Below are 14,799 nucleotides of genomic sequence, written 5' to 3' on the forward strand. Positions count from 1 at the left end.
CTTTTGATGGATGTGATGATCTTAAGATAGGACAGACATAAAACTAAGTGTCCTCTACTTAAAAAATTTAAAATTCACTTAAAAAATATTATTTTAAAGAACATAGGAAGAGTAGTTGTAAGAAGTACCCACTGGCATCACACTGACCTTGCATTCTCTGGCAGGATATCCTTGTCTTCGCCAAGGAGTGAGTTTCATGCCATGTTGGGGAAAGTGGCTGGAAACTTGCTCTCTGAAACTTACTTGAACTTACCGTCTGATGTGATGGGGAAGCTGTTCCTGGGGCAGTGTCTCACTGAATGCATTCTGCTGTGAAACTGAGTGAAGGGGGTTTTTAGGGAAAGGATGGCTGTTGGATGCTGTTGGTATTTGTGTACAGCATGTGCCTGGTTTTGGAGAAAGTCACACCACTGTAGGATATTGGCTGAGTGAGCACACTGACACCAGGAAGCAACACTTTGTCTTCCTGCAGTGTCTCACCAAGGGTTTCCTATCTCCTTTAGTACTAATTTGCAACAGAAAAGTATCAAAAATGCTCAGATCCACTTTCACAGAGCAGGCACATGGGTGAGTTTGGAGCTTATGGAGGAAACAAGTTCTAATAGGCCCAGAGGCTGTGAAGAAAATGAGAATAATGGGTTATCTCCATATAGTTTTGATGATAGGGTCAGAGAATAGCTCTTTGAAAAAGTAACATTAAGACCAGATGTGTGTGTGTGTGTGTGTGTGTGTGTGTGTGTGTGTGTGTGTAGGACCCACCCAGCTTAAGAGTATAAGGAAGAATCTTCATAGCAGTGGTAAAATATAAGGGTCCCAGCCTGGGACAGAATTGGGTGATTTTGGCAGCTCCAGAAGACTATGTTGGTCCTAATGTAGTAATCGAGGGGTAGTGGAATGATGTTAAAAAAAAGGCAGGCACAGTGTCAGTAAAACAAAACTTTGAAAGTTCTTTTAAACAATTCAGATTTTGTTCTAAGTGCAGTGGGAAGCAGAGGAGGGACACAGTAGACTTATAACCAAAACCAAATATTCAACGTCCCCCTCTTCTGTTAAGAAACAAACTAGACAGATCACTGTGACCTGGCATCCAGAAAGCTCTCATTGAAAGTAAGGCCTAAGGTGAGATTTCCAGGGAGGATAGGACTTGGATTTGTAGAGTCAGGAACACATGACACAGATTATTTTGGTTGAGGAAGTCTTACAGTGGAGATGGAAATTAGGGTAGAGAAATGCTTAACAGTGAGATCAAGAATATTGAATGCCAGATTATCCTTTCTGGCAGCTTCTTGGGACTGTTGTACCTGACTCACTCAGCAAACAGACTTGAGTAAAGCTGTGTTGTCTGTGTTTGAATACAGATAATTTGGGGGGAAGAAAATGAACAACTATGCTGTGAATCAGTTCTGTACTTAAGTTCCAAGCTTACTGAATGTTTCAGGAAACATAATTTTTTAGATATGTTTGTCCCTGGTTTTACCCAAATTGAGTTTGTGGGTCAGAAACATTTCTTTGAGGAATCATTACAATTTTGTACCCAGTTATATTTAATTAGGAGGGTATACATACATTGATTAACAGATTACAATATGTTGAAGATACTTTGCTTAAGATATTTTTAAAATTAATACTTCACATTTTCAATTTAAATTTTCTGCAGGTCTACTGTACATTATTGAAACACAGAAAGTTCTTGATCTCAAAATTAATTTGAAGGCTTCGTATGTTATTATCCCACAAGATGGAATTTTTAGCCCTACATCAAATCTTCTTCTTTTGGATCTTGGTCATCTGAAGGTATATGCTAACATTTGCCCTATATTATAATATTTAAGATATTTCCCTGTTTAAAAGGTTTTTTTTTAAGATTTTATTTATTTATTTGACAGACAGCAATCACAAGTAGGCAGAGAGGCAGGCAGAGAGAGAGGGGGAAGCAGGCTTCCTGCTGAGCAGAGAGCCCGATGTGGGGCTCGATCCCAGGACCCTGGGATCATGACCTGAGCCGAAGGCAGAGGCTTTAACTCACTGAGCCACCCAGGCGCCCCAGTGTATTTTGTTTTTTAAGCAGCTTGATTTGCTATTATGATTTTTAACTGTATGGTAGAGTGTAGGATTGATAAGTCTCTTTCCTTCTAGTAAATAATGTGAAGTTTCATTTAACCAGGTAGTTTTCCTGTATTTCTGATACCAAAATGGACATTTTGAATTCTGCAGGCTAGGGGTGAAACTAGGAATTATATTTATAGAATTTGAGAGTAATGTTTGAAGAGAGTATTTCCTTTTCAATGTAAATTTACTATTTGACTAATGAAAATACATCAAATGGGAGGGGATTCTGGAAATAATCAAATCTTTGTCCTTCTGAATTTTTTGTGTATATAACTGTGTATATTGACATTTTATTTATTTATTTATTTGTTTTTGACATTTTAATATTTCTATTAAATAATCCTAGCTTGAGAAACAGTCTAATTGCATTTACCTAAGTAATTTCCTTTTCCATCCAATTATGTACACTTTTTCTTCCTCAGTTTTGGGTAGAGAATTTTTTTCTGTGTTTCTAGATCTGCACTGTTCTATACCCACTGGCTCTATATGTAGTTGTTTACACTGATTAAATTTAAATAACGTAAAAAATTAGTTCTTTAGTCACATTAGCCACATACAAGAATTTAATGGTATTAAGTGCCTGGGGCTGTTATTTCAGCACGGATAGAGAACAATGCCATCCTCGTAGAAAGTTCTGTGGGACCGCACTGCTCTAGATCATTAAATGTATATTAAATAGCTGTAAGATTGAAAGACCCAAGAAAGATGGGTAATATTGGAAAGCTTTTCTGGCTACCTAACAGATATGTGCCTTTCCTTGATATTGACATTATCCTTTATTCTTTGTTTTTATTCTTCAGTTGGTAATTACATAGAAGCTTGCTGGATTTATGTTTATAATATAATTTATACAGTTATTTACATTTGACTTTGGTTATAGAATTGTTTCAAGGGCAGTGTGGTGTGATAGCAGGAGCATAAAGTCATGAATAAGGTATCTATCTAGTTTTGTGACCTTTGTTTAGGCAATTTGTTTAACCTTTTATCTAAAATTCATTACCCTTTAGAGATAATCAGTTTTGACAGTCTGCTGCACATGGGCTATATAAAATAGAGGTGAAAATGTTAAGGCGCATGCACACACACACACACAAATGAATAAGATCTTTATATACTGTGGTGGAGTGATTGATCTCCAGGATGTTTAAGTGAAAAAAGTAGTTATGTATAGTACGCCAAGGAGGAGATGGTACAAATATAAGTTGCATGAGGTTGTCTAAATGGCAGAGTTGGGACTACAGTTCAGCTACCCTAATACTTAATTCTGGATTCTTCTTCTTATAAAACTATCTAAATATCTGTCATTGTGACATAGAAACATTTTGTAGGCTGTTTTTGTCTTTTAATTTTGTTTTTTAATAAAAAGACTTCTTATCAGATATAAAAAAGTTTCAAATGTATTGTTCTCTAGGGCAGGCTTGGTTTTCCTCTTTTAATGACATAATTGAGAAATATAACTTAATATGTAAAAATTCACTTTGTCCCTGGTCTTCTCGTTATACATGTCATGGATAAAGACACTTCTGTTAGCCTTACATGTCAGCTTGTGAGTCTGTCTTATCTTCTATTAAATTTTTGTGCTGTAGTCTTAAAGATACAAAATTTACATTTTTATTTTGAAGTATTTTTCACCATCTAAACTGTTAAAATTAACTTTAAGGTGACAAGTAAAAGTCGTTCGGAATTGCCAGATATGAAACCAGGTGGGGCCAGTCTTGAAGAGATCATGCATAGAGCTTATGATTCCTTTGATGTTCAGCTTACAAGCATACAGCTGCTTTACAGCACAGTTGGTAAGTATATAATGCATTATTTATTGATTCTTTTTTTTCTAAAATGATTAGGTTTTTAGACAGTTTCTCTGAAGACCTTCATCCCAAATATATTAAAACTTTCATATTTTTGGGATGCCTGGATGGCCCAGTTGGTTAAGCGTCTGCTTTTGGCTCAGGTCATGATCTCAGGGATCTGGGATTGAGTCCTGTGTTGGGCTCCTTGCTTGGTGGGGAGGCTGCTTCTCCCTCGCCCCCTCCTCCCCATTCTCTCTCTCGCTCTCTCTCAAATGAATAAGTAAAATCTTTTTTTTTTTTTTTTTCTAATGAAACTTGTATACTTTTGAGTAGGAAGTAATAGTAGACCATGTCTAGGAGCAGTATCTCAAGTATTTGATTTTCCTGCTCGAGAGACATTGTCAATGTCTGGAGACATTCTTGACTGTCACAGGTGAGAAGTAGGGGCATTACTAGTATCTAGTGAGTGGGAGTCAGGGATGCTACTAAATGTCATACATTGTAGACTCCACAACGCTTATTTGGCCCAAGTATCAATAGTGCTGAGATTGAGAAATCCTTTGGACAAGGTTGGAAGACATTGGCACATATTTAAAATATTTTTTTTATACAGGACAATCACAAGAGGCTGCTCACAGCCAGAGGCATTCCAGCGCTGGGGCCTCTGACACTCCAGGGCATAAACAGCCACACAAAGACAGAGGAGGGTGTTAGGAGGATTGAGGAGGGTATCATAGGCATATCTTTACCCCGTTCACTTTTGATAGAGTCTTTGCTTTTGATCTAGTTTTTAGATGAAGTCAGTAGAGCCAGAAATTGACTTGTCAAGAGCCACTAAAAGTAGATTGTGAGAGAGACGTAAGACTAGTTGAGCCCTTTTTCTTCTGTGTCATCCTGTTTCTGAATCCCTGGAGTGTTAGTAAACATTTAGATAATTCAACAGTTGGATTGATGGATGTTTTAGAGATCTGTATGTATATGCTCAAATTTTAATTTTCTGAGCTAACTAATACAAACCCAGAGTAATGGTTATTAAAAGTATTAAATTGTATATTCCTGGAACATTCTTATTATTTTTATGTTCAGTTTGGGATAATAAACTTGATTTCCATTTTTAGCATATTCTGGTTGGTATAGAAAAAGCCCAGAAGTGTAGTGGGTGGCAAATATAAAATATTTATAGAAAACCCATAATTTTTTTCCCCAAGGAGTAAATAACAGTATTGTGGTATGTTTAGTACATTTTGGTAATTAATTTTTGAAGTCCATGAAGTGTACTTAATATTTAAGATATTGGGATGCTTTGTGAAGAAAAATTTAAAGTATTCCATTATTGCTGAAAATTACTGGAATTATATAGAATTGTTTTTGCAAGTGTTAACTGTTCTTAAATAATTATATCTTTTTTAGAGTAATGTATTTTTGGCATTGGGGTTACTTTAGGTAATTGTCATAAACTCTCGATAAATACTGAAACCCTTCTAAATATTTTTTAATCTATAAATTGAGAATAGAAGGAAATATTTCACTAATCCTGATACTGTTAGAATTTATAAAATTGTAATAGTTCATTTTACTTTTTCTTACCAGAATAATTAGGTTCAAAGTGTAATGTATATGAAGATACATTGTACCACGCAAATTTCATCTTAGCAGAGCTGGATATAAATTCCAACTTATATAGCCTTTTGACCATAAGCAAATTAAAAATTCCTCTGAGTCCCAGTTTTCTAAAATGAGATGATTAAACATCATTGTGAGAATTAAATGAAAATTTAAACATTGCCTGGAGCAGTGCCTATTAGAAATCTTGAATAAATGGTAGCTTTCATTAATACAGAAGAACTGTACTTTTCTCTACCTTCCTTTTTATTTGCCTTAGAGGCATTTTTGGGGGGGGTGGTTATGTATCTGCTGGGTGTAGTGACTAAATGGATGCACAGTAGATTTGGTTAAACTATGTTGTTGATTTTTTAATAAGCCTTTTCCTGTTGAAACAGTCTTTGAAGCAGTGAAAGGGAAACGAGTTTACCTGCTCATTTTGTGTACCTGAGAAGGTAGCATTAAGATCGTGTAGATGTAGGAAGATTTTTCTATACCATGCAGTATATGACTACAAAGTATTAGTAGTGATTTTAGGTTTAATGTGTTTTTCAGATTACATGTGTGCTAAGTAAACATGTACTGTTTTCCATAATTAGGTGATAATTGGAGAGAAGCACGAAAACTCAATGTATCTACACAGCATGTTTTGGTACCTATGCACTTCAATGTGGAGCTCTCGAAGGCCATGGTTTTCATGGATATAAGGATGCCCAAGTATGTATTGTCTCTTTCATGTGATTGTAGATTTTCTAAGGGAATACCATATTTCATTGATTTTTGGGGGGGGTAAAATATGTGTAACATAAACTTTATTTTTAAGTGTAAAATTCGGTGACATTAAGTACTTTCACATCCATCACCCATCCATCTCCATAACTCTGTCATCTTCTCAAACTGAAACTGTACTCATTAAATAATAATGCCCCACTTTCCCAGCCCATGGTGGTCATGATTGATTGTTCCTCTCTCTATAAATCTGGCTACTCTGGGTACCTTACACAAATGGAACCATGCAATGTTTGTCCTTCTGTGTCTGAGTTATTGTGCATAGCATAATGCCTTCAAGGTTTATCCATGTCATAGCATATATCAGAATTTCATTTGTTTTTGAGGCTGAAAAATATTCCATTGCATATATATGGATCAAATGGACATTTGGATTATTCCAATGAAATTTGGCTGTTGTAATAGTGCTGCCGTGAAGATCAATATACAAATAACTGTTCGAGTCTTTGCTTTAAATTTTTTTATTTATATATCCAGAAATGGAATTGCTGGATCCTACAATAATTTTATTTTTAATTTTTTGGGGAACTGCCCTACTGTTTTCCATAGCAGCTGTACCATTATATTCCCACCAGCAGTGCACAAAGGTTCCAGTTTTTCCACCTCTTTACCATCTCTTATTTTCTTATTTTTAAAAACAGTCCTCCCCAGTACATATGAAGTAGTATCTAATTAGAGTTTTCAGTTGTATTTTCCCAATGATTACTAAGTAGGTAATTTTCAGGTACTTATTGGCAGTTTACAATATTTCTTCGGAGAAATATCTTTTCAAGTCCTTTGCCCATCTTTAATTGGGGTTTGTTTTTTTTTAAGTTGCAGGAGACTTCTGTTTTTAAATATATTCTGCATGCTAACTCCTTGTCAGATAAATGATTTGCAAATATTTCCTCTGATTTTGTGGATTGCCTTATTTATCACTCTTTTGATCGTGTTCTTTGATGCATAGAAGTTTTAAATATTAAGTTCAATTTATCTGTTTTCTGTGCTTTTGGTGTTATAGCCAAGAAATTATTTTCAAATTCAATGTCCTAAAACTTCTCCTGTATCCTTTTGACAAAATTTTATACTTTGAGCTTTCATGTTCAGATCTTTAATAGATTTAGAGTTATTGTTTGCATGTGGTATAAGGTATGGCCTCAGCTTTGTTCTTGTGTATGTGGATATCTGGTTTGCCCAGCACCATTTATTGAAAAGACTATCTTTTCTCCATTGAATAGTCTTGGTACTGTTACTGAAAATCATTTGACCATTCATGTGATGGTTTATTTCTGGGTTTTCTGTTCTATTTCATTGGTCTCTATTTCTATCTATATGCCAGAGCCACACAGTTTTGATGACTAGAGCTTTGTAGTAAGTTTTGAAATCAGGTGTATGAGTTATCCAACTTTGTTTTCTAGATTGTTTTGGCTATTTGGCGACCTCTGAGATTCCATAGGAATTACAGGGTGGATTTTCTGTTTTTATAAAAGATACTTGGATTTTGATATGTATTGCATTGAATCTGTAAATGCTTTGAATAGTGACATCTTAATATTAAGTCTTCCAATCCACGAACATGAGATGTCTTTCCATTTCTTTGTGTCTCCTATGACTGCTTTCAGCAGCATTTTGATAGTTTGCAATATATGTCTTCAACTTCTGTGATGAAGTTTATTTTTGATACTATTGTAAATAGAATTGTTTTCTTAATATCCTTTTGGACTGTTTATTGTTACTGTATAGGAATGGATTCTTCTGAGTTGGTTTTAATATTCTGTAACTTTGCTGAATTCATTTATTATTTCTTTGCATGCGTCTGTGTGTGGAATTGTTAGGGTTTTCTACATATAAGATTACTTTATCTTTGAACAAAGGCAGTTTTACTACTTTCTTTACAATTTGGATGCCTTTAACTTTTTCTTGCCTAATTAGTTTCACTATAATTTCCAGTGCTATGTTGAATAGAAGTGATTTAAGCAGTCGTCCTTTATCCTGAGCATAGAGGAAGAGCTTTTGGTCTTTCATCATTGAGTATGTTAGCTGTGGGTTTTTAATTTTTTTTAAATTATTATTTATTTACTTACTTATTTATTTTTAAAAGATTTTATTTATTTATTGGACAGAGGGAGAGAGAGAGACTACAAGTAGGCAGAGAGGCAGGCAGAGAGAGAGAGGGGGAAGCAGGCTCCCCGCTGAGCAAAGAGCCCAATGTGGGGCTCAATCCCAGGACCCTGAGATCATGATCTGGGCCGAAGGCAGAGGCTTAACCCACTGAGCCACCCAGGTGCCCTGCTGTGGGTTTTTTAATATATGACCTTTATTATGTTGATGTAGTTAGCTTCTGTTGCTAATTTGTTGGATGTTTCTATCATGGAAGTGTGTTGAATTTTTTCAAATACTTTTCAGCAGAGGAAATGATTGTGTGTTTCTTTTCCTTCATTATATTAATGTTGTATATTACAATGATCTGTCTTCATATGTTGAACCATCCTTGCATTATAGGAATAAATTACGGGTCATGGTGTATAATCCTTTTAAGGTACTATTGAGTTTTGTTTGCTAGAATTTTGTTGAGGATTTTTGGATCAGTGGTCATAAGGAATGTTGGTCTATAGATTTCTTGAAGTGTCTTTGTCTGGCTTTGGTATCAGAGTAATCATGGCCTTAAAATGAGTTAGGAAGTGTTCCTTTCTCTTCCAGTGTTTTAAAGAATTTGAGAAGAATTTACATTCTTTTAAAATGTTTGGTAGAGTTCACTAGTGAAAGCCTTTAATCATGGGCATTTCATTATTGGGAGATTTTGGATTACTGATTCAATCTCCATACTAGTTATAGGTCTCTCCAGGTTTTCTATTTTTTCACAGTTTAGAGTTTTGGTAGGTTTAGGTTTCTAGAAAATTGTCCACTTCATCTTGATTATCCAGTTTGGTGTAAAATTGTTCATAGCTATCTTATAATCATTCTTATTTCAGTAGAATTGGTAGTAATGCCCCTGCTTTCATTTCTGATTTTAGTTGCCTTTTCTCTTTTATTTCTCAGTCTATCTAAAAGTTCAACTCTGTTCATCTTTTTGAAGAATCACTTACCAGTTTTGTTGAACTTCTCTGTTATTTTTCAGTTGTCTGTTTTGGTTCTCTTTGCTCTTTATTTCCTTACTTCTGCTGGCTCTTGGTTTAGCTTGCTCTTTTTCTGGTTTCTTAAGGTATGAAGTTAGTTTGTCGATTTGAGAGCTTTTTTAAATGTAAGTGTTTACAGCTATAGATTTCTCTCAGTATGGCTTTTGGTATATTCTATAAATCTTATTATTCTGTGTTTTCATTTTTACTTGTCTCAAGATATTTTCTCATTTTCCTGTACTTGCTTCTTTGACTTATTGTTTAATATGTGTATTGTTTAATTTCCACATAATTGTGAATTTTACATTTTCCTTCTTTTGATTTCTGATTTCATTCCATTGTGATCAGAAAAGATGCTTTCAGTGATTTCAGACCTCTAAAAAATTTGACACTCGTTTGTGGCCTTCTTTATGGTTTTTCCTGGAGAACGTTCTGTGTGCATTTAAGAAAAATGTGTATTCTGGTCTATTTTTGGTCCATTTTTGTCAATAGCATTGTTCTCATCCTCTTTTTGGGCTTCTGTCTGTTTGTTACATCAGATATTGAAATGGGGTGTTGAAATCTTCTGACTGTAGATCTGTTTCTTTCCTTAGTTCTGTCAGTGTTTGATTTGTATATTTTTGACCTAATGGTTGGTGCATATATGTTTTAATTTATATCTTAATAGTGAAATTACCTTCTTATCATTGTATAATATTCTTTGTCTCTAGTAACAGATTTTGACTTATAATCTTTTCTGATTGCTTTTATTAAAGCTATTCCTATTTTCTTATATTTATTATTTGCATGAGATGTGTTTTTCTGTTCTTTAGCTTTCAAACTATTTGTGTCCTTAGATCTAAGCTGAGTCTTGGCAGACAGCCTATAGTTGGATCTCATTTTTTTCATCCATTCTGTTAATTTATATCTTGCATTTGAAAACTTAAACCATTTACATTTAAAGTAAATATTGATTGAAAAACTTCCTCGAGCTCAAGGCTTTGTGTGTGAAGTATAGGGAGAAGGATAGAGGTAAGCAGTAAATAGCCTGGCCTTTTCCCATATGCTGTGGATGTGGCTGCTATTACTTAACTGCTCTTGTCTGGTGAAAAAGACCTACACCCTTCTTTGTTGCTTTTCAGAGTATAGTGACTATGTCCACTAGCAAACATAGTGTAATGTTCTAAATCTTATTCTCCTAGACTGTTTTCTTTTAGGAAATCAGACTGCATTCTGAGAGTCTTAAGGCAGAGGAATGTCAGGAATTTGGCCTGAGAAACAAAGTAGGAAAGAAAGCCATTCTGCACATTCCACTGTTTTTTCATAATCCAGCACTAGGTGTAGTTTGATTTTTAGATACGCGGCTTGGGCTCTTTAGTTCTTACCCAGATGTCCCACTGCCGTTTTACTGTTGTGTAATACTTCTTGTAAAGTTTATCAATATGTGGTGAAAAACAAGATGGATGTGATTTCCTATTGTAAACATGAGTATGAATTGATTCCTTTTAAGCTTATTTCTATGTATGCTGGAATCTAGAAAGTTAGGGAGTACCAGAAAAAAGAAGTTGATATTATTCTGAGGGACCTTGCTTTGGACTGCTCTACTTACTAGGATATAATTAGGAAGAATTTATGTCCTGTAATGCAGGGAATATGTATAGTATAGAAACAACTGAAATAACATTAAGATACTTATATCTAGATAGATAGAGGAAGATCATGAGAGATCAATCCAATGTAACAGTTGCAAATTTTTTTCTATAAAGCACCAGATAGTGAACATTTTAGGTTTAAATTTCATATTGTTAGTCATAACTATACAACTCTACTGTTTTAGTATGAATGCAGCCATAAACAATACATAATGAACAGGTATGGGTGTGTTCCAGTAATACTTAACTTATCAAAATAAGTAACAGATTGAATTAGCCAGTGACCATATTTTGCCAGTTTCTAGTCCAGTGCATTATATGGTGAGACATCACCAATAAAAGGGAAAAGTTACCGGGAAAGCCATTTGAGCTAGTATTCTAATGATACTAAAATTGCTATAGGTTAGGATCAGAGAAGTGTAGCTGAAATAATAAAAGGCAGAAACTAAATGATTTAGAAAAATCAAATCTGAGAAGTATTTGATTTCAGTTTAGTGAGCTGGAGCAGTATAAGGTGAATATGGTATTTTAGAAAACTCTGGAACTGTAAAGGTATCAGGCAGCCTCCTTTGAAATTTGAGCTTAAAACTTTCAAGGCAAATAAAAGGGAAGTCCTCTACTATTTGGTACATAGTATTTTGGTGCCCTCGTTTTCAGGTTGTACAATATACAGGTATGTATAAAAAAATTGAAAAGTTTAGATACATTGGGACAGATTCATAATATGTACCTAAGTTAAACTAGGATAGATGGAACTAATTACATATATTTAGTCTATTGGAGGTAAAAGAAAGTTGTAATTTTCTCAAGAAATGCAGACATATTTTTAGACTCATAACCTTAGTCATGTGTGTGACAAGTTTTAGGAAAAATACAGGGATAAAAATAGTGAGTAAAAATGTACTCTTTGATATCAGCTTTATTCTTAACTTAACTTTTATTTTTTAAAAGATTATGTAGAGGAACACTGGGTGGCTCAGTCATTTAAGCATCTGCTTTCTGCCCAGGACCCTGGGATCAAGCTCCCATGTCGGGCTCTCTGCTCAGTGGGGAGCCTTCTTCCTCTCCCTCTGCCTGCCATCCCCCCTGCTTCACACACACACTCTCTCTCTCTCTAAAATAAATAAAATCTTACAAAAAAAAAGACTATTTAGAACAGTTTTAGGGTCACAAGAAAGAAATTGAAGTATAGTTGACATGTAAGGTTGCATTAGTTTCAGGTGGACACAGTGATTTGACACCTCTTTAGTGCTGCGCTCACCGCACGGATAGCCACCTTCTGTCGCCATACAAGGCTACTACAGTATCATTTGACTGTATTCCCTGTGCTGTACCTTTTTATCCCCATGACTTACTCATTCCATAACCAGAAGCCTGTACCTCCCGCTGCCCTTCACTAGTTTGCCCAACCCCCTCCCTCCTCCCACTGGTAACCATCACTTAATTCTCTGTGTGTCTCTTTTTGTTTTTGTTTTTTAGATTCCATGTAGAAGTGAAATCATATGGTGTTTATTTCACTTAGCATTATACCTTCTAGGGTTTCCATGTCACAAATGGCAAAACTGCATTATTATTATTATTTTTTAATGGTGGAGTAATGTTCCATTGTATATATGTACCACAACTTCTTTATCCATTTATCCACTGATGGACACTTGGGTTGCTTCTGCTGGCTACTATAAATAATACTACAAACATAAGTGTGCATGTATTTTTTCAAATTACTGTTCTCATTTTCTTTGGGTTGATAACCACTAGTAGAATTCCTGGGTCACAGAGTGTTTGTTTTTAATTTTTTGAGGAACCTCCATACTGTTTTCCACAAGGGCTGCCCAAATTTACCTTCTTGCCAATGGTGCATGAGGATTCCTCTTTATCTCTATTCTCAGCAATTGTTATTTGTCTTTTTGATTCTAGTCGTTCTGACAGGTGTCAGGTGATATCTCATTGTGGCTTTGACTTGCATTTCCCATATGATGAGTGATGTTGAGCATGTCTTCATGTGTCTGTTAATTGTCTGTATGTTTCCACTGAAAAAGTGTCTATTCAGGTCCTCTGCCCATTATTTAATGGGATTGTTTGTTTATTTTTGGTGTCAAGTTGTAGAAATTCTTTATATATTTTGGATATTAACTCTTTTATGGGTTATATCATTTGCAAGTATCTTCTCCAATTCAGTTGCTTGCATTTTTGTTTTGTTGATGGTTTCCTTTGCTGTGCAAAAGCTTTTTATTTTGATGTAGTCTTGTTTCATGTGCCGGGGGGGAGATACTTAGAAAAGTGTTGCTAAGGTTGATGTACAAGAGATTACTGTCTGTTTTCTTTTAGGATTTTTATGGTTTTAGGTCTCAAGGAGTTGAAACCTAGATCCACACAAAACCTGTATGCATATATTTATAGCATTTTTTATCCATACTTTTATATAAAGCTTATACACATAAATTTTATATTTCAATTTTGTAGCCCAGGCTTGTAAGCAACCAAGATGTCAGTCAATAGGTGATAGATAAACTGTAGCATATCAAACCGTGAATATTATTCACTAAGAAGAAATAAGCTGTCAGGTCATGAAAAGATGTAGAGAAACATCTCTACATCTCTACATCTCTACAAAATGCATATTACCAAGTGAAAGAAGCCAATCTGAAAAGGCTGCATATTCTATGATTTCCACTAGATAACTTCTGGAAAAGGCAAAACTATGGACAGAGTTAAAAGATCAGGCCTTGCCAGGCCTTGAAGGTGGTAGGTAGGGGAGGGATAAATAATTGAAGCACAAGGGATTTTTAGGGCAATGAAAGTACTTTACATGATATATCCTAAATGATATAATGGCTAATACATATCATTATGCACTTTGACCAAACCCAGAGAACGTAGAACACCCAACAGTGAGCAGTAATGTAAATTGTGGACTTTGGCGATTATGATGTGTCGGTGTAGCTTCATCAATTTCAACAAATGTACCATTCTGGTTGGGAATATTTTTTTTTTTAAAGATTTTATTCATTTATCTGGCAGAGATCACAAGCAGGCAGAAAGGCAGGCAGAGAGAGAGGGGGAAGCAGGGTCCCCACTGAGCAGGGAACCCGATGTGGGGCTCAATCCCAGGACCCTGGGATCATGACCTGAGCCAAAAGCAGAGGCTTTAACCCACTGAGCCACCCAGGCGCCCCTGGTTGTGAATATTTTTAATGAAGGAGGCAATGCATGGGTAGATGCAAGGGTTATATTAAAAAAATTATATTAAATTATTATTATATTATTAAATTATATTATATTAAAAAAATCTCTGTATCTCTGTATCTCTTTTCAATTTTCTGTGATCCTTATTTGTAGATGACATGAAGCTATACATAGAAAACCTTAAAGACTCCACCAAATTATTCATTTGAATAAATGAATAAATTATTCATTAGAATAAATGAATTCAGCAAACTTGCAGATATACAGGAATTCAGTTGCATTTTGATACACTAATAATGAAGTGCAGAAAGAGAAATTAAGAAAAAAATCCCGTTAACAATTTTACCAAAAAGAATAAAATACTTAAGAATAAACGTAACCAAGGTAGGGAAGGACCTGTACTCTGAAAACTATAATCATTGATGAAAGAAACTGAAGACACCAACAGGTGGAAAGCTATCCATGCTCATTGTTTGGAAGAATTGACATCATTAAATGTCCATACAACTCAAAGTAATCTACCAATTCAATACAATCCCTATCAAGATATCCATGGCATTGTTCACTGAACTAGAACAGATAATCCTAAAATCTGTG

General features: G+C 35.0%; 1 protein-coding gene across 2 annotated transcripts in view; it reads left to right on the forward strand.

Moving 5' to 3' along the window:
- Window positions 1–14,799, forward strand: part of VPS13A (vacuolar protein sorting 13 homolog A) — a 236,683-nt gene that overhangs the window by 70,319 nt on the left and 151,565 nt on the right. For both annotated transcript variants that reach the window (XM_080820523.1, XM_080820524.1), the window contains exons 20-22: window positions 1,658–1,794; window positions 3,770–3,902; window positions 6,101–6,218. In XM_080820523.1, coding sequence (XP_080676649.1) covers window positions 1,658–1,794; window positions 3,770–3,902; window positions 6,101–6,218 — 388 coding nt within the window. The remainder of the gene's footprint in view (window positions 1–1,657; window positions 1,795–3,769; window positions 3,903–6,100; window positions 6,219–14,799) is intronic.

Source organism: Martes martes (genome assembly GCF_963455335.1).
Source record: "Martes martes genome assembly, chromosome: 12".
NCBI classification, from domain to species: Eukaryota; Metazoa; Chordata; class Mammalia; order Carnivora; family Mustelidae; genus Martes; species Martes martes.